This window comes from Alosa pseudoharengus, unplaced genomic scaffold, assembly GCF_046254945.1.
Source record: "Alosa pseudoharengus isolate Yale_2024_CS ecotype anadromous, Long Island Sound unplaced genomic scaffold, YU_APseudo_1.1 YU_APseudo_1.1_scf_6, whole genome shotgun sequence".
NCBI classification, from domain to species: domain Eukaryota; kingdom Metazoa; phylum Chordata; class Actinopteri; order Clupeiformes; family Clupeidae; genus Alosa; species Alosa pseudoharengus.
The window spans coordinates 2,747,512-2,767,511 of NW_027468848.1; the positions used below are offsets into that span (position 1 = coordinate 2,747,512).

The following is a 20,000-nucleotide window of genomic DNA, read 5'->3' on the forward strand; positions in this document are numbered from 1 at the left end:
TGTTTACGCACATCAGCGTAACGTTTTCTTCACGGGGCCCCTAGTGTGATGACACTGCGCTTTAGACAGAGAGTCCAGGAGACTGCGGAGTCCAGGAGACTGCGCTTTAGACAGGGAGTCCAGAAGAATGCACTTTAGACAGGGAGTCCAGAAGAATGCGCTTTAGACAGGGAGTCCAGAAGAATGCGCTTTAGACAGGGAGTCCAGGAGAATGCGCTTTAGACAGGGAGTCCAGGAGAATGCGCTTTAGACAGGGAGTCCAGGAGAATGCGCTTTAGACAGGGAGTCCAGGAGAATGCGCTTTAGAGTGTGTGCACCAGCTCTCTGCCAATGCCACTCCAACGGCTTCATCAAAACTCCCTTAAAAGCTGCGGATGGGGATGGGGATGGGGAGGGGAGGGGGGTGGGGTGGGGTGATTCGGTTTGAACTCATCTAAAATGAAAGGAGGGGAGGAGCAGAAGAGGAGGAGCAGAAGAGGAGGAGCAGAAGAGGAGGAGCAGAAGAGGAGATGCAGAAGAGGAGGTGCAGAAGAGGAGGAGCAGAAGAGGAGCAGAAGAGGAGGAGCAGAAGAGGAGGAGCAGAAGAGGTGGTGCAGAAGAGGAGGTGCAGAAGAGGAGGAGCAGAAGAGGAGGTGCAGAAGAGGAGGAGCAGAAGAGGAGGAGCAGAAGAGGAGATGCAGAAGAGGAGGTGCAGAAGAGGAGGAGCAGAAGAGGAGCAGAAGAGGAGGAGCAGAAGAGGAGGAGCAGAAGAGGTGGTGCAGAAGAGGAGGTGCAGAAGAGGAGGAGCAGAAGAGGAGGTGCAGAAGAGGAGGAGCAGAAGAGGAGGAGCAGAAGAGGAGCAGAAGAGGAGGAGCAGAAGAGGAGGAGCAGAAGAGGAGCAGAAGAGGAGGAGCAGAAGAGGAGGAGCAGAAGAGGAGCAGAAGAGGAGGAGCAGAAGAGGAGGAGCAGAAGAGGAGATGCAGAAGAGGAGGTGCAGAAGAGGAGATGCAGAAGAGGAGCAGAAGAGGAGGAGCAGAAGAGGAGGAGCAGAAGGCCGTAAATAATTACAGACGGCTGCACGGCTGGGACGTCACACAGACAAGTCGAGGCGCATGCCGCGCTATTTTTAGCCAGCGCCGTCGTCGTGGACGACCCAGAGTGAATCACGCTGTGGTGGTGACAGAATCACCAGATTTGGTTTGTTCAGATGTGCGAAATGATTCCACCCGCCGAAATAATCCTGTCGTCATAGCGTCGCCACCTGTTCCAGAGAGGCACGGATTCGGCTCTGACACCCGAGGGGCGCCAGCCGCCAACATAACAACCGCTGATGGGATTATGGGTACTTTTGCAGTGCATTATGGGTACTTTTGCAGTGCACACGTGCCGAGACAATCATCTAGAAATAGGAGGACGATTTGAAAGACCAAAGATTACGGGTCCAGATAATCCCTGCAGCTGGCGCATCGCCAGCCCGTGACGCGGTCATCATTCCCACGGTTACGCTGGCCAGGCCTGATACCGAGCAGAATGTGTGTGCAGTGTCTGGCAAGCAGTGGTCAAACTGGTGGAGAACATGCTGCATTTGCATGCAAATCCCACATCTGTTTATTTAGCTTGAAATAATTTCAGAATCTCAGCTATCTTTGTTATTTCTGCTTCCTTAAAAGTCCACTTGAGAGAAATCATGCCGTCAGATCCCTAGAAAGCATCTTTGATAGACTACATGTAGGGATGTCCGATATTGGCTTTTTTGCCGATATCCGATATGCCGATATTGTCCAACTCTCAAATTTCGATTCCGATATCAGCCGATACCGATGTCGATATGTGGGTTATTTTTCCTCAAAACTAATTTAGGTAACATCACATATCTCCTGTTGTGGAATTAACACAACATGCTTAATGTTATTGTGATGCCCCACTGGATGCATTCTTGAATGCAACAAGGCTTTCCAAATGTTAACATTGTCTGTGCAAAATAAGAAAAATACTTCAACTTAATTTAGGGAAAAAGTGCCATGTTTATTTTTTTTTTTAAATTGTCTCAAACAACAGTTTGGATTACACTCTCCCTGAGATAATCTTGACAATGCCCGCAACAAATAGGGCAAATTTGACTTCTTCACAAATGATAAAACATTGTACCTGAACAACTATGTGCAACATAGCAGAATGTAAATCCAACTAAAATAACAGGCATAGTGTATGACAGGCTACCCTTTTTCTGTGTTAAATGAGCCTGCATTTGTAGGATGCTTCATGAACTGTTTCTTTAACTAAAACTCAATCACCTTAATTGAATGAATGCACAAATATGAGTCAATTACAATGTGGCAAGCAACTATACTGCACAATTTTGAAAACATTTGTTTGAGCTACAAAAAATACTTAAGGCTTGAGGTGAAGTACATAACGGGCCATACCCACAATCAGGCTTGGAATTTCACCATTTTAGGGGCAAGGCCACTTGGCCTTCAGTTGGGCATATTTGGTGGGGGGCACAAAGGCCACATGTCAGGGCACCAAGGCCAAAGTTAACTATACAGTAGTAGGCTATAAAAATGATCAAAGTTGTATTCACTGCAGTAGACCTGCATCACTGTATACAAAAACATAAAACATGACATATTACATATAACTGTAAATCATCTGATTATCTAATATTTTCAGTTATCTAGGCTATATTTAACATTTATTTTATATTTGGCCTGTTATGAAATCATGTATTGAACAATTTAAGCACAGCTCAGCTTTAAGAAACTCAAATAGCCTAGATGCATGCTTAGCATTTTGTGATCATTAAGGCTACTTTCACAAACTCTTACAGTCAGCTGTCCTCTGATTTACCGATATCTAGGCGACATTTGTAATATTTGTTTTGTATTTGGCCCGTTATGAAATAATGTGGAACAATTTAAACACAGTGTAAAACTTAAATCCCAAATTTGGAGACATCCATGTATGTTGAAATGTACTGCAAATTCAAAACGGGATTAGTCTGGAACGGTTTGAACGGACGGATTTACACCTTTCTGTTCGGTAAGGTCTGCTGTTTATTCTGATATATGGTTTGTCATATGTTAAACGAAGGGTTCTGAAGTATTCCACCGAGATGAATGGGTAGGGAGATGGACGCAAAACCTTCAGTAGAATTTATGATTGAATGATATTATTTACTTTTCTCGCGAACCGTTCACCACAGCAATTAGCGGCTAATATCGTTTAAAAGCTGAGAAAAGGCTCTTCCATGTGATACTTGTGATGTCTGTGTGATGAGTAGGCTACTTCGCGAGTAGTTCAACTGAGAAGAATGGGTTAATTTGGACGCACTTTCTTGCGCTGTCACTTTCTCCACTGCGTAATTTGGCCATAGGCTAAATATATATCGCTATAAGTAGGACGCAAAGCAGAATATTTAAAGAAGGGGGCACCAAGGCCACCGTGGCCTGTAAACCTCTGATTTTCAAAGGGGCGTCACGGCCAACTCAAGGGGCTATGACGGCCATGGCCAATTCCAAACCACAGACATAATGATGAAACAGAGCGAGCAAGTTTGTTACTGCAGCCATCCACGCTTGTTTGTATGCTTCAAGACGCAGCTTGATGAGGTCATCATCTTTGCGCCGGTAAACGCTTCAGGAGCGCATAGGCACTATTTGGGTGTAACGCAAGCATTATTTTATCGGTTTTAAGGCAAAAAAAATCCGATAACGATATTAACAGATATTACATTTTTATGCTAATATCGGGCCGATAATATCGGTGGGCCGATATTATCGGACATCTCTAACTACATGTCTAAGTGACAGATCACTAGACAGCATCTTTGATAGACTAAATGTCCAAGTGACACATTCAGGCTTTATGACTCACTGAGCATCCTATATTATCAATACAAATCTCTGCAATGTGTCACACTTGGCAAAATCATCTGAGCAGAAGAGCCAACAGGTCAGTAGCACAGCATGACAAAATGCAGCATTTTTAAAAATTCATTACTTCTTTTGGAACGAATGTGGCGTGTTGTGGGTTGGCAGGGGGGAGGGGGGAGATGCTGTCTCAAGGTGTGATGGATGACATTCTCACCTCCTATTTGAGCAAGCCCATCTGTTGCCTGGTGGGATGAGCGAGATGTTGATGTAAAAAGCAGAGAGAGGAGAGGAGAGGAGGAGAGAAGAGGAGAGGAGGAGAGGAGAGGAGGCAGACAGACCTGCTGTTCCCTAGACTGGCCCACAAACCCGACCAGGCTGCGCTTTCCTCAAAGCCTTGTTGGAAAAGATTAAATGAAGTTGCTTTATTTGAACCCACCCGGATTATTGCACATACACACACACTGGGAGCACACATGCCCACGCAGAGCAGTAGGCAGCACGAGGAGCACACATGCCCATGCGGAGCACACATGCCCATGCGGAGCAGTAGGCAGCCCTTAATCGGCCCAACCCAGTACTACTGATTAGCTGATAGCGTTACGCCCAGTACTACTGATTAGCTGATAGTGTTACGCCCAGTACTACTGATTAGCTGATAGTGTTACTCCCAGTACTACTGATTAGCTGATAGTGTTACGCCCAGTACTACTGATTAGCTGATAGTGTTACGCCCAGTACTACTGATTAGCTGATAGTGTTAAGGAGGAGGAAGAGAAGAGAGGTGTAGAGAGAAAGAGGGGAGAGGAGAGAGGGACACAGAGATGAGAGGAAAGGAGAGAAGAGAGAGGAAAAGGAAAATGGAGAGAGAGGGAGAGAAGAGAGAGAGAAATGAAAATAGAGATAGAGGGAGAGAAGAGAGAGAGGTAGAGGAGGAGAGAGAGGGAGAGGTCTGGGCAGTGCAGTGTTGTGATGGACGTATAGCAGGCTGGCTGTGGAGTAGAGGGGGGGGGGGTCAGAACATCCCGTCCAGTTCTGCTCCAGTGACCACATCTAGAGATGCCATGTCAGAAATACAGATGGGGGGGGGGGGGAGGGGGGTAAAGATAGCAAACGGACTCTTGGTTGGAGGGTTTCCTACACTCTAGCCAAGCAGGAATGTTTTTTCAAAACACACACACACACACACACACACACACACATACATAAACACGCACACACACAAACACACCCACACACTGAATACACCTAATGACTTTCATAGCACAAACTTTCACAACCCACTCTTCTTTTGCCAATCAACGTCTGATTTCTATAATGTTTTTTTTACTTATGAAATGTGATACAATTAAGATATTCATACGGGGACTTTTCATAGATCTCAGTACTGAGAGGCATTTATTTTTGTACTGAGAGACATTTATGCCATACTGAGGGGTAATTATTCAGTACTGAGGGGCATTTATTTTAGTACTGAGGATCATTTGTTTTAGTACTGAAGGGCATTTATTCAGTACTTAGGGGCATATATTCAGTACTCAGGGGCATTTATGGAGTACTGAGGGGCATTTATTCAGTGAGGGGCATATATTCAGTACCGAGGGGCATTTATTTTAGTACTGAGGGGGCATTTATTTAGTACTTATGGTATTATAGTATTTGTGGAGTACTGAGGGGAGTTTTCTACAGCACTCTATGGGGAATTTCTGCAGCTGTAAGGGGCATTTCTACAGCACTCTATGGGGAATTTCTGCAGCTGTAAGGGTCATTTCTTATGCCGTGTTCCCCTTGTGTCTTGCAGCATGTGGGAAGCTGACAGGCATAAGTGACCCCATCACCATAAAGACATCCGGATCCCGCTACGGTTCATGGATGACCGACCCAGTCGCCTCTGACGGAGACACGCGGGTACGTTCTGCGCTCTTATCCACCACATAGAACACACGGTACATAGAACCAGCACAGCACAGCACAGAGTCATATTCTAGGACATACAGGAAATAGAACCAGCACAGAGTCTGTAGTTTAGAACATATATTAAATAGACCCAGCCCAGAGTCTGTAGTTTAGAACATATATTAAATAGACCCAGCCCAGAGTCTGTAGTTTAGAGCATATATTAAATAGACCCAGCCCAGAGTCTGTAGTTTAGAGCATACCGTACATAGAACCTGCACAGAGCCGTATTTCTAAAGCACCATTTTGTGTCGGTATACTGTTGCTTTCTCAGAGCTTAGTCCATTTAGGAAGCTGTTTCCTGTATGGTAACATAGATTTATGAGAGGACTCTTAGGCTCTTAACTCCAGTTTACTCCAATTTAAACCTTTTAGAAACCTGTGGGGACAAACTGAGAGTGAGTAGACGCGTTTAAACTCTGCCTAAGCCTCTCGCTTTCTGAGAGCCATCGTCTAAAAATGACCTTGTGCTTTTCTGTAGACAGAAAGAGAAGTGAAGTTTAAAAGCACTGTTCTACACATGCACTGTGACCTGGAGAGTTATTCTGGATGCGTATGTGTCTGTATGTGTGTGTGTGTGGGGGGGAGGTGTGGGTGGGTGTGTCTGTGTGTGTGTGGGTGTGGGGGTCGGGTGTGTGTGTGTGTGTGTGTGTGCGTGTGCGTGTGTGTGTGTGTGTGTACATGCTTTATCATGCAGATCCATTTCTCTTCTTCCTTCCCTCTGCACTCTCCATTTGGGCTCTCTGAATATTCGGCCCCACTGGACTATTTAATTACCAGAGTAGATGGGGACGCAGGCCCAGGGACTAAATCTCTTTGAAATTGATTGCCGGCGTCACCAAGCCATTTATTCTGAGGGTGACGGATGACTTGGCAACATCAAAGCCCTCAATGCATTTTGACAGCAGTTCCAAAAACAGACTCCCTCAGTTAACCAATCCCCCCCCCCCTCCCCCACGTCACCTCTGCTAACCAATAACCCCCCCCCTCCCACGTCACCTCTGCTAACCAATAACCCCCCCCCCCCTCCCCCACGTCACCTCAGCTAACCAATACCCCCCTCTCACCTTAATTAACCGTTACCCCCCTTTCACCGATAGCAGCCATTGTGGGAACACATTTGGCCCCGATCTGCCTCTAATTTGGCCCAGGTCTGGCCCTGATTCCACATGGATTTGGCCCATATCAGGGCCAGGAGTTCTCTATTCTGCATTTCTATTGGATCTCACTATGTTATCTCAATTATTTATTCAGGCCAGAGATACAGTTTCTTTGCTAATGATCTGCACTTCACATGGGTGAAAGAGAGAGAGAGAGGGAGGGAGAGAATAACGCAGTGTGAGAAATCAAACCCAGTTGGCCTGAGAGAGAGAGAGAGAGAGAGAGATAGAGAGAGAGAGAGGGAGGAGAGAGAGAATAACGCAGTGTGAGAGATCAAACCCAGTTGGCCTGAGAGAGAGAGAGAGAGAGAGAGAGAGGGAGGAGAGAGAGAATAACGCAGTGTGAGAGATCAAACCCAGTTGGCCTGAGAGAGTTGGAGGACCCTGGGGGGAGGAGTCTTGTCTATGGATCTGATTGGTCGAAATGATTGATGTGATCAAAGCAAGACCCCCAGGTGGCAGCTCCAGTGCTTTATCAGCAAGAAAACAAGTCTATTAAAGAATCAATACTAGCCAAAAACACACTGCATCATGGGATTAGGTCTTGGGAATGAAAAGCATTCAATATTGCATTCCATGTTGTTGAAAATGTTAAATGTTGAACATTCAGCTTGCCAAATAGGATCTCTTAGCGTAAACGCAATATACCCTTAGGCAAATTATTTGCCTAACTATGAAAAATATCAATATTATACAGGCTGATGTGGTTTGTGTTGTCTGACTGTAGGTGCTGATGTGGTTTGTGTTGTCTGACTATAGGTGCTGATGTGGTTTGTGTTGTCTGACTGTAGGAGCTGATGTGGTTTGTGTTGTCTGACTGTAGGTGCTGATGTGGTTTGTCTTGTCTGACTATAGGAGCTGATGTGGTTTGTGTTGTCTGACTGTAGGTGCTGATGTGGTTTGTGTTCTGACTGTAGGTGCTGATGTGGTTTGTGTTGTCTGACTGTAGGTGTGGTACATGGATGGCTACCACAACAACCGCTTCGTGCGCGAGTACAAGTCCATCGAGGACTTCATGAACTCAGACAATTTCACGTCGCACCGCCTGCCCCACCCGTGGTCCGGCACGGGCCAGGTGGTCTACAACGGCTCCATCTACTTCAACAAGTTCCAGAGCCACACCATCATCAAGTTCGACTTCAAGACCGCCTCCATCAGCAAGACCAGCCAGCTGGACTACGCCGGCTTCAACAACAGGTACGGACCCCCCGCTGCGCAGCCTCCTCAGGCACCAGACCCTCCTCATGTGGGCTCCAGTATCTTGGACTGCTAGGGCAGGGTGAAGGCAGCCGCAAGGTCACTAGCTTGGACTGCTAGGGCCAGGTGAAGGCAGCCGCAAGGTCAGTATCTTGGACTGCTAGGGCCGGGTGAAGGCAGCCGCAAGGTCACTAGCTTGGACTGCTAGGGCCAGGTGAAGGCAGCCGCAAGGTCACTAGCTTGGACTGCTAGGGCCAGGTGAAGGCAGGCCAAAGGTCAGTATCTTGGACTGCTAGGGCCAGTTAAAGGCAGGCCAAAGGTCAGTATCTTGGACTGCTAGGGCCAGTTAAAGGCAGGCCAAAGGTCAGTATCTTGGACTGCTAGGGCCAGTTAAACGCAGCCCAAAGGTCAGTATCTAGTGGTCCGAGTGGTCCAGCAGGCGGAGTTGTGCGCAGCGTTGGGAGGGGGGGCTATTACCTCCCCGGGGCATCGGGAGGGGGGGGCTATTACCTCCCCGGGGCATCGGGAGGGGGGCTATTACCTCCCCGGGTATCTTTCCGGAACTAAGATGAGTTTTTAGAGGTTAATCAATGGCTGGAATGCAGTAACTGGCGAATACGTGTTATGCATGGTGTTAGTGTAGAGGGCGCTGCCGTAGCCATAGACAGATAACATGTTTGTTTTCCCCACTACCTGAAGCTGCTTGGGCTGAAACTGTGCGCTTAGTAGATCAGTGGATATGTTGACAGGGAGGGAAGGGGAAGAAATAGGCTGCCATCGATTTCTGTCACAAATATGCCTCGTTGACTTGTTTGTTTGTTTGATTTCTGGCATTTAAAAAAATCAACAAATATTGATGGCAAGCGAAATCAAAACATCCCCACAGGTACCACTACTCCTGGGGAGGACACTCCGACATCGACCTGATGGTGGACGAGGGAGGGCTGTGGGCCGTCTACGCGACCAATCAGAACGCGGGGAACATCGTCATCAGCAAGCTGAACCCCAACACGCTGCAGGTCATCAAGAGCTGGACGACCAATCACCCGAAGCGCAGCGCCGGAGAGGCCTTCATGATCTGTGGCACGCTCTACGTCACCAACGGCTACTCGGGCGGCACCAAGGTCTACTACGCCTTCCACACCAACTCCTCCACCTACGAGTACATCGACATCCCCTTCCAGAACAAGTACTCGCACATCTCCATGCTGGACTACAACCCCAGGGACCGGGCGCTCTACGCCTGGAACAACGGGCACCAGGTGCTCTACAACGTCACCTTGTTCCACGTCATCCGCTCCGAGGAGCTTTAGACAGTTCCGCATGCCACTCCTCAGTGGCCTTCTCTGGGGGAGCAGTGTGTGTGTGTGTGTGTGTGTGTGTGTGTGTGTGTGTGTGTGTGTTGGGGGGGGGGGGGGGTGGGGTAGATGTTAAGAGGGTGGGGGTTGGGAGTAGGGGTCTTGCTGGGAGTCGCCATTAAAAATGTAATAAGGTACGCAGCCTAGTAGAAAAAGAAAAGCCACACTGAGAATGCTAACACACAGTTGCCAAATAGGTCACGCTTCCACCCAGATAGCAGCTGACTGCTGGGCCAGATCGGGGCCAAGTCTGAGCCACATCTGGACCACGTCTGGGCCAACGTCTAGCCAGATCCTCTGCACAGTCAGCTGCTATCTGGGTGTTCTGGAACAACACAAAAGCTGACTGCGGACCCACTTTGAGATGGTAACAGATATGTGTGCCATCTCAGACAGAACTGTTTTTGTTTGTTTATTTACTTGTTCATTTGTTTTGATCTCCCGCCGAACATGTACAGCTCAGTTTGTTTGTAAACGACCCTTAGAGAAAGTATTTAAAAGCAAAAAGGTAATACACAGCATTAACGAATCCAATAGCATCCTTTGTATTGAACGCAAATAACATTGTGAGATACTAAAGACACAACGGCGATGACTGTTGGAGCACCCAGTGTAAGATTCTGTGTCGTGGTCCTAGCACTCTGACTTTCCTGAGGCTTCTGCATGAGCCTTTTCTACTTCCTAGCGTTACTAGCGTGCTCACTACTATGGATGTATTTTGCAAAGTTACTACACTGTTAGATAAAGGGAGATTAGTTAGGAAATGTGCTCGACATTTCTCTGTTTTTGACTTTTTGCCTACATTTGGTCTATACTGGTGTCGCTTCATTTTTTGTATCTGTATGTGGAACTACAGTAGAGTTAGATTGGATACAGAGATGATCTATTTCATATACTTCTGGCTAGCAGGACATGTATGTATCACAAGAGAATGTATCCAATAATGTACTTATAGAAGTCATGTACACATTGATCATATTTTAAACTGACTTCACAAGTCTGTGTCTGTGGTTCTTAGCCAAGATAATGGTGGTTTCAAATGTTACACTTGATTAGCTGTTGTATCTGAACTGTCATGGTAATAAAGAAGAGATTTGTTTTAGGTCACCTCAAGAGAGCATGGTATTAATTCCTTCGCATTTCAGAAAAATCAATATTTAAACGGCTTCAAAATTATTACATGATCACTTTTTATCTGTGATCCTGAAAAGCACTCTGTCACTTTCATACCAATTCAATTCCGTTTCATGTATTTGGAAGAACATGTTTCATGGTCCTTCTAGAGCTCAGCTTGAGCATGGACCTGGATGGACCTCAAGCTCCACGTGTGAGGGACGTGCTTCAGTGATGTCCGTCTAACAATGCTCAGATTAAAAGTGGGCTTGATGCTGGGGATCCCTGGGCGCTCTGACCTGCTGAGTCTAGTCACTCTCCTCTCTCCCCCGTCCGAACACTGTGTGTATCACTGTGACCTCACAATCCCCCGCCATGGCAACAGACGCGGAACACGACGACCCCGTCGCCTAGGCAGCAGGGAGACAGCTGTGGCAGGTGATGGCTGGGGTAGGACCCCCGAGGGTCCACCGGAATCGAAGACGCCCGTTAACCCTGACCCCTAGTGGACCGGGCTGGCCTGGCCGGGTCTGACCGCAGAAGGCTTTGCTCCGAGAGATCCGCACACCAGGAATCATTAGCGAGCCTGTTTCCCCAGCAATCCTGAGGGCATATTGCAGTGTGCTCACTCAGCAAGTCTTAATGTCACAGAGGCACTAAGGAGGAGGAGGGGGGGGAGGAGGAGGAGGAGAAGGGGGGGGCGCTCTGCCTGCTAACAGCCCAACAGGAAATGGAACCTGAGGAGCTGAGCTGTGTCTGGATGCCTTACAGTAATCCCTCACCTCTGTCTCTCCTACTAGGACAAAACCTACTATATATTATACTTCATTCTAACACGTGCCATTTATACTAAATGCATTATTATACATACAAACATAAACATAATTACATCCGCAAAAACATATCTACATATATACTATACATAGCACCTACAGCATACTAAATGCTCCATACATACATACATATATACATAAACATAATGCAGTATGTATGTATGTACCAGGGAGTAATTCATATATACATAAACATATGCAGTATGTATGTATGTACCAGGGAGTAATTCATATATACATAAACATATGCAGTATGTATGTATGTACCAGGGAGTAATTCAGTCAAGAGTGGGAAATAAAAAACAGGAAGACATACCTGTGATGTACTTTTTTCAGTTTAACATCCTTCAGCTGCAAAAGCCCCTTGCTTGAGCTGACTGAGCTGCAGATCTGTAACTGCAGGGTTGCTATGTGTAACTGTAGGGTTGCTGAAAAGCCTTGAATGCTGAAAGTACTGCACATCTTGGGCTGGGTATTAAGCAAATGGCATGTTGGGCTGCCAGAGATGAATACTGCATACTGTCTGAGTGAGGACAAGGAAAACATTTGCACAGAGCACGAGGCCTTCAATGCCTTTCAGACCGTGTGTGTATTCGATTTCATAGAGCATCAGTCATCCAAGAACAGGCCAGTCGATAGAGCCCTGGCCCCTGGACACACCAACGGACGCTAGATCAATGCTCTGTATCGCTCAGCACTACAGACATAGATTCAATATGCACAAGAGAGAGAGAGAGACAGAGAGAGAGAGAGAGAGACAGAGATAGAGAGGGGGGTAGGTAGAGAGAGAGTGAAAGAGAGAAAGATGAAGAAAGCAATGGAGGGAAAGGAGAGGGGGGTAGATAGATAGAGGAAGGGATGTGAGAAAGGGTGGAGTAGAGAGAGGAATAGGAAGCTGGAGAGTAAACTGATAGTCCAAGTCAGAAAGCCATTGATAGAAAAGAAATGGAGGAGGGCTAGCACTCCTCATCCATCACTGTGCATCACTTCATCTCTATCACTCCTCATCCATCACTGTGCATCACTCCATCTCTAGCACTCCTCATCCATCACTGTGCATCACTCCATCTCTAGCACTCCTCATCCATCACTGTGCATCACTCCATCTCTAGCACTCCTCATCCATCACTGTGCATCACTTCATCTCTATCACTCCTCATCCATCACTGTGCATCACTCCATCTCTAGCACTCCTCATCCATCACTGTGCATCACTCCATCTCTAGCACTCCTCATCCATCACTGTGCATCACTCCATCTCTAGCACTCCTCATCCATCACTGTGCATCACTCCATCTCTAGCACTCCTCATCCATCACTGTGCATCACTCCATCTCTAGCACTCCTCATCCATCACTGTGCATCACTCCATCTCTAGCACTCCTCATCCATCACTGTGCATCACTCCATCTCTAGCACTCCTCATCCATCACTGTGCATCACTCCATCTCTAGCACTCGCTTTTTTCTCTTTTCTCTTCCACCTCTCTTGCCCTTTCTCTATCCCTTGTTTTACTCTCTCACACCATTTCTCCCCCATATCCTCCCCCTTTTCTCTGATCCCCCTCTTCATTCCCTCTCATTCATCCCCTCCCTCTCTCTCACTCCTCTCTCTCCCTCCCTCTCTCTCTCTCTCTCTCCCTCTCTCTCTCCTCCTCTCTCCCGCTATCTCTCCTCCTCTCTCTCTGAATCTCTTTCTCTCTCTCTCTCCTCCTCTCTCCTCCTCTCTCTCCTCCTCTCTCTCTCTCCTCTCTCCTCCTCCTCTCTCCCTCTCTCTCTCCTCCTCTCTCCCGCTCTCTCTCTCTCCTCGTCCTCTCTCTCTCTCTCTTTCTCTCTCTCTCTCTCTCCTCTCCCTGCCTTGGCCAGATGGCGTCGTGTCCACAGCATCACAGCGGTCAGGGAGGGCTTCCCCCCAGTGGGCTTTAATCAGCGTGCCTTCACTCCCCTCAAACCACCCAGGACCCCTCGTCAACACACCCGCGCGCCCACACACACACTCACACCTGCACACACTCACACCTGCACACACAGTCACCTCCACAGCAGAGACTCTTCAAAGTCACCATATGCAATGGGAAAATAAAATACTCTTAATTGGATTCATTTGTTTTAAATCACAATCTGGTCTGGGTGTGGATCACTGACAGGTGACTGACAGGTCAGGGTATTGTTTTTTTTCTGTCTGTTTGTTTGTTTGTTTGTTTGTGTTCATGTTTTGTTTAGTTTAAAACATTTCAAAGTCACTACGAGTGTGTGGAGTAAGAATCCCTGGCGTGACCAGAGGTGCGGTCAAATTCAGTCCGTCACTCCGTTATTTCTTTATAGTGCACATACAGTCCGTTATTTCTTTATAGTGCACATAGTGTATGTCATGCACAGAGTACAATGCAAAGCAAATGAGTCCATTCTCAGATGTCCACCCTCACTGGTTCTCCTCTGTTTGTGAGGCCCCTTTTGTATTGCATCCTAGTATTCCAGTATTCCTGATTATGGGGACAGTATTCCTGATCATGGGGACGGTATTCCTGATCATGGGGACAGTATTGCTGTGGGAGAACAACGCATTAGAGAACGTAAAGAGAACGCAAAGAGAACGCAAGGAGAGTGTGAGGAGAGTGTGAAGAGAGTGTGAGGAGAGTGTGAGGAGAGTGTGAGCAAGGAGAGTGTGAGGAGAGTGTGAGGAGAGTGTGAGCAAGGAGAGTGTGAGGAGAGTGTGAGGAGAGTGTGAGGAGAGTGTGAGGAGAGTGTGAAGAGAGTGTGAGGAGAGTGTGAGGAGAGTGTGAAGAGAGTGTGAGGAGAGTGTGAAGAGAGTGTGAGGAGAGTGTGAGGAGAGTGTGAGGAGAGTGTGAGGAGAGTGTGAAGAGAGTGTGAGGAGAGTGTGAGGAGAGTGTGAGGAGAGTGTGAAGAGAGTTTGAAGAGAGTGTGAGGAGAGTGTGAGGAGAGTGTGAAGAGAGTGTGAAGAGAGTGCAAGGAGAGTGTGAAGAGAGTGTGAAGAGAGTGTGAGGAGAGTGTGAGGAGAGTGTGAGGAGAGTGCGAGGAGAGTGTGAGGAGAGTGTGAAGAGAGTGTGAGGAGAGTGTGAAGAGAGTGTGAGGAGAGTGCAAGGAGAGTGTGAAGAGAGTGTGAGGAGAGTGTGAGGAGAGTGTGAGGAGAGTGTGAGCAAGGAGAGTGTGAGGAGAGTGTGAGGAGAGTGTGAAGAGAGTGTGAGGAGAGTGTGAGGAGAGTGTGAGGAGAGTGTGAGGAGAGTGTGAGGAGAGTGTGAAGAGAGTGTGAGGAGAGTGTGAGGAGAGTGTGAGCAAGGAGAGTGTGAGGAGAGTGTGAGGAGAGTGTGAGGAGAGTGTGAAGAGAGTGTGAGGAGAGTGTGAGGAGAGTGTGAAGAGAGTGTGAGGAGAGTGTGCTCGGCTCGGCTCACTGCATTTCCAGGATCTCCTACCCAATCTCTTCCTTTTCTTCTCTGTTTTCTTTTCTTTCTTCTGTATTTTTTTCTCTCTCTCCCTCCCTCCCCCTCTCCCTCCCCCTCTCTCTCTCCCTCCCCCTCTCTCTCTCACTCCCCCTCTCTCTCACTCTCCCTTACCCTCTCCCTCTCCCTCCCCCTCTCTCCCTCTCTCTCTCTCTCCCTCCCCCTCTCTCCCTCTCTCCCTCTCTCCCTCCCCCTCTCCCCCTCTCTCCCTCTCTCCCTCCCCCTCTCTCCCTCTCTCCCTCCCTCTCACTCTCCCTTACCCTCTCCCTCCCCCTCCCTCTCTCTCTCTCTCTCTCCCTCCCTCTCTCTCCCTCCCTCTCTCTCTCCCTCCCTCTCTCTCTACCTCCCTCTCTCTCTCCCTCCCCCTCTCTCTCACTCTCCCTTACCCTCTCCCTCCCCCTCTCTCTCTCTCCCTCCCTCTCTCTCTCCCTCCCTCCCTCTCTCTCTACCTCCCTCTCTGTGGTGCAGCTGCTGTGAAAAGCGTCCCACGCTGTCCTGATTCTCTCCTCCTGCGGTGAGGCAGCCCCCCTTCTCTCCCTGCCTCCCTTCCTCACTCTCTCTCTCCCCCTCTCTCTCTCCCTCCCTTTCTCTCTGCCTCTCTCTCTCCCTCCCTGCCTCCCTCTCTCACTCTCTCCCCCTATTTCCCCCTCCCTTCCTCTCTCTCTCCCTTCCTCTCTCTCTCCCTCCCTTTCTCTCTCTCTCTCTCTCTCCCTCCCTCCATCTCTCTCCCCCTCTCTCTCACCTGTCTGCCTGCTGAGAGGCTGTATGGTGGTGAAGCCAAAGTGTTGAATTGCATACCTTTGCACTCTCCCCTGCACCCCCCCCCCCCCCCCCACACACACACACACACCTCCCCCCGCGCCTCCTCCAGGCTACGCGATAATGGCTCACCGAGACAGAGCATCTGCGTCGCCGTCTATTTTTACCGCTGGTCTTCGCCCCAGCTTTGTCTTCAGGGGGTGTGTGTGTGTGTGAGACTGTGAGTGAGTGTGAGTGTGTGTGTGTGTGTGTGTGTGTATCTGTGTTAGAAAGTTGTGGGGGGAGGTGTATATGTGAGTGTGTGTGGCTATAGATGTTAGATATGTGTGGGTGTGTGTGTGTCTGTGTGTGTGTGTTAGAAAGGTGTCGGGGGAGGTGTATGTGTGAATCTGTGTGTCTATGGATGCGTGTGTGTGTGTGTGTGTGAGTGTGTGTGTGTGTGAGTTTACCTCACAGACACAGAGGAACTGAATAGAGTGTGTTCAAAAATACAGAAGGTGCAATCAGGTGAAAGAAAAACTAATATTTAAGAAGAGATGGTGCTGTCACACAGGTAGAAAAATAAACACACACAGAGAGACAGACACACACACACACACACACACAGAGAGAAAGAGAAAGAGACGAAAGGTGTAATCCAGAATCTTGGATCTCTTTATCCCATAGCAGCTGGCCTTATGCCGGGCCAAATCCCACTATTGGCCCACATCTAGTGGGCCGATGCCAAGACAGACCTGGGTCTTTCACTCAGTCTATGGCTATCCAGGCTCAAGGCCAAACCTCTCCCACACACAAAGAGTCCTCTCCTGCCAAACAATTCTGGGCTGCCAGAGCGAAACATCACTGTGGTTACCTTTCAGTCGGAGCTCTCACTCACCATCCTGAAGGAACCTTCTGGAATGAGGGTCCCCATTCACCCGAGAAGTGACAGCCTTCAGAGAGGAGAACCATTCCTCAGAGATGGAATGGTTCTTTATGTAAGAGATAACGGCCGCCGAGGTGTCCTGTTACACGGGATAGATAGATAGATAGATAGATAGATAGATAGATACTTTATTGATCCCCAGGGGAAATTCAAGATGGACGAGGGCGAGGGGCAAAGAACTCCCTGAAGTGCAGCGAGTCCATTAATTCCGTATAACTGGACACACCTCGAAGGCCGTTATCCCGCTTATCACCCGGTTGCCACTGTAAAGCAAAGGAAACACGCGGTTCCGTTTAAAAAGAAGCCCACTAGTTCAGCTTGTTGTACAACTTTCGTTGGCCCTATAACAGCAATAGCATGGACAGTTAGCTTGTTTACAGTTGATTCCATTGTTGCGAAGCCTGACTCCAGGCTCAACCGTCGTCCTATTGTCGTTGTTATAGTTACCATTCATAAGCATTGATATGGAACGGTGATTAAACTTTTTTTACCAGATCTACTTCATAGGTGTCCCGTTATTCAGAATTAAAAGCCACCCTGCCAGCCAATCAGAAAAGAGTATTTCTTTTCTCCGGGTGATCGTTTCGAAGAGTGGGTGCGCACATCCAAAGTAAAGTTCTCTCCGGGTGATAAAATAGAATAAAGTCGTTCACCCTATAAGCCATAGTGATGCTGTGGGAAGAGGTTGCCATAGTGATGCTGTTGCTCAGAGTTGGCAATCGTTCCATACCAGAGGCCTGCGGGAATGGAGTTAGATTTAGTGGCTGACAAAAGCACCCCGAAATACCCCCGTCATCCTCACAGAAGCACCCCGAAATACCCCCGTCATCCTCACAGAAGCACCCCTGTCATCCTCACGCAATTCTGTACACAAATGACTATTATAGGATAGTATTATTAGTACTATTATAAGATATTATAGTGAAACAGAAATGCAATTGTCTGTACATGATGACAGTGGAGGAGAAGAAAGAAGTCACTGAGAGATACAGAGAGATAAAGACAACATGATCGCAGGATGAGCAGTTGCATGCTAACTTCTACTTCACATTTTGATCAGGCATTAGGCTAGCTTCTACTTTACATTTTGATCAGGCATTAGGCTAGCTTCCAGACAAACATGTTTAGCCATTCATCTTCCAAAGGCTCAGATGCCCTATCCTGCAGCACGAGGACTAATATCATTGATAATATTGGCTTACACGATTCAAGATTAATTCTTTTGATGTTGCAATTAGTTCTTGGCCATGATTAATAGCACCTGCTTAATTGCATATCGACAGTTAATTACCAGCGGCTCGATGAGCACAAACATGCCGTGTTCCTGTCTGCATTCAGGAAGTGACCTCACTAACGACCTGCATTCAGGAAGTGACCTCCACGCACTAACGACCTGCTTTCAGGAAGTGACCTCCACGCACTAACGACCTGCTTTATGTGAGCACGAACATGCCCTGTTCCTCCACGCACTAACGACCTGCTTTCAGGAAGTGACCTCCACGCACTAACGACCTGCTTTATGTGAGCACGAACATGCCCTGTTCCTCCGCGCACTCACGACCTGCTTTATGTGAGCACGAACATGCCCTGTTCCTCCACACACTCACGACCTGTTGGGCAGCTTCATGTCCACTGCAGCAGGGGCAGGAGAGGCTGGGGAAAACGCTGAGCTAGAACATGACGCTGAGCTAGAACATGAGCTAGAACATGACGCTGAGCTAGAACATAACTCTGAGCTAGAACATGACGCTGAGCTAGAACATGACGCTAAGCTAGAGCATAACTCTGAGCTAGAACATGACGCTGGGAAGCACTAGAGGCTGTGGAGAAGCTACGCCTATTCGCCCAGGGGCCAGTAAGGACATCCACTAACTCTAGTGTTCAATAAGCTGCAGAGACATCTGATGATGAGGATCAGTTCTAAGAAACACCTTAGTGGTGCAGCTTGGACACATCCTCAGTGATGAACCCAGGGTCACAGGGTGTTTCGGGTCTCAGATCATCAGACACCCTCACCTGGGCGACCCAGCCGGGGCTGATCAGACCCCGACTTGTGTCCAAGCAGCGCACTAAGCCATGTGTCGCCCCTTTTGATCCAAAGCCACCTAGAGGCTCTCTCAGCTGCCTCGCAGATGTTTCTGGTGGCTTTCCTTTCTTGAGCACCTCTGATTCCAAGCAGCCTGAGTGATCGGTGCAGGCTCTGTCCTGGGAATCCCCTGCAGCCAACCTCGATTGGCTCACAGCGGGCCCTCCACCCTTTCAGCCTGCAGTCCTCCACCAGTTCCAGATACTTCACCCTTTTCCGCTCAAACGCTTCCTCAATCCGGTCTTCCCAGGGGACTGTGAGTTCCAGTAGCACCACTTGCTTTGTACTCTCTGATGTTAGGACCATGTCTGGCCTGAGCTTGGTGCTGGTGATGTGCTCTGGAAACTTCAATTGTCTCCCCAGGTCCACCTTCAGCTGCCAATCTCCTGCTGTGGATAGCAGCCCAGCTGGGACCTTTGGCTGTGACTGAGGCTTCTCGCCGGCCCTGACGAAAGCAAAGTGTGGCCTTGCTAAGGGCTGCTGCTTGCTTTGCTGGATTCCCGCACAGATGGTGTCCGCTACTGCCTTCAGCACCTGGTCATGGCGCCATCTGTACCTCCCCTCTCCCAGTGCTTTCGGGCAGCAGCTCAAGATGTGCTCCAGTGATCCTCTTGCAGGGCACAGGGGACAGGATGGTGCTTCAGCTAGCCCCCAGCAATGCAGATTGGCTGGATTTGGTAGGACGTCATACACTGACTGGATCAGGAACTTTATTCTTGCTGGCTCTGACCTCCAAAGTTCTGACCAGGTGATTTTCCGAGTCAGTGCCTGCTCCCAATTGGTCCAGGCCCCCTGCTGACGCATGGCCACCGTTTTGCTGCACCGCTCCTCTGCCACCTCTGCTCGGACCTCGCCCTGAATCATCTGCCGTCTGTCCCTTCCCTGCGCTCTGTCGTAGCGCAGTGCCTTGTGGCAGCCAAGTCCTGCTCGCCCAACTGCCACAGAGCCTACTAGCATACTGTGCCGCAATCTTGCCTCTGCCTGCTGGACTGCCTCCTGCGCCCTCCACTTCCGTCCAGTCTTGACCTCTATGCCAGCAGAGGAGACTCTGGTGTCGGCTGAGTCTCGGTAAAGTAACACCTCCCTGGCTCTGGTTACCTTGAATTCCTCTGTCAGGCCTGAGAACGGGAGCTGCAGCTTGTTGGTGTGCCCATACAGGGCAATGCAGCTTAGGCTCTTCGGCAGGCCCAGCCACCTGCGCAGGAACTGGCTGATGTTTCTCTCCAGGGTCTCCACTGTTGTTACTGGGACCTGATACATCAGCAAAGGTCACAAAAGCTTTGGCAGGATGCCATGCTGATATAT

General features: G+C 48.7%; 1 protein-coding gene and 1 pseudogene across 1 annotated transcript in view; one reads left to right on the forward strand and one right to left on the reverse strand.

Moving 5' to 3' along the window:
* The window catches only part of olfm1a (olfactomedin 1a), a 32,423-nt gene extending 22,946 nt beyond the window's left edge, over positions 1-9,477 (forward strand). The window contains exons 5-7 of the mRNA XM_076269796.1: positions 5,653-5,759; positions 7,917-8,164; positions 9,051-9,477. Of these exons, the coding sequence (XP_076125911.1) occupies positions 5,653-5,759; positions 7,917-8,164; positions 9,051-9,477 (782 nt within the window). The remainder of the gene's footprint in view (positions 1-5,652; positions 5,760-7,916; positions 8,165-9,050) is intronic.
* Positions 9,478-18,212: 8,735 nt separating this feature from the next.
* Positions 18,213-20,000, reverse strand: part of LOC143106422 (uncharacterized) — a 2,455-nt pseudogene continuing 667 nt past the window's right edge.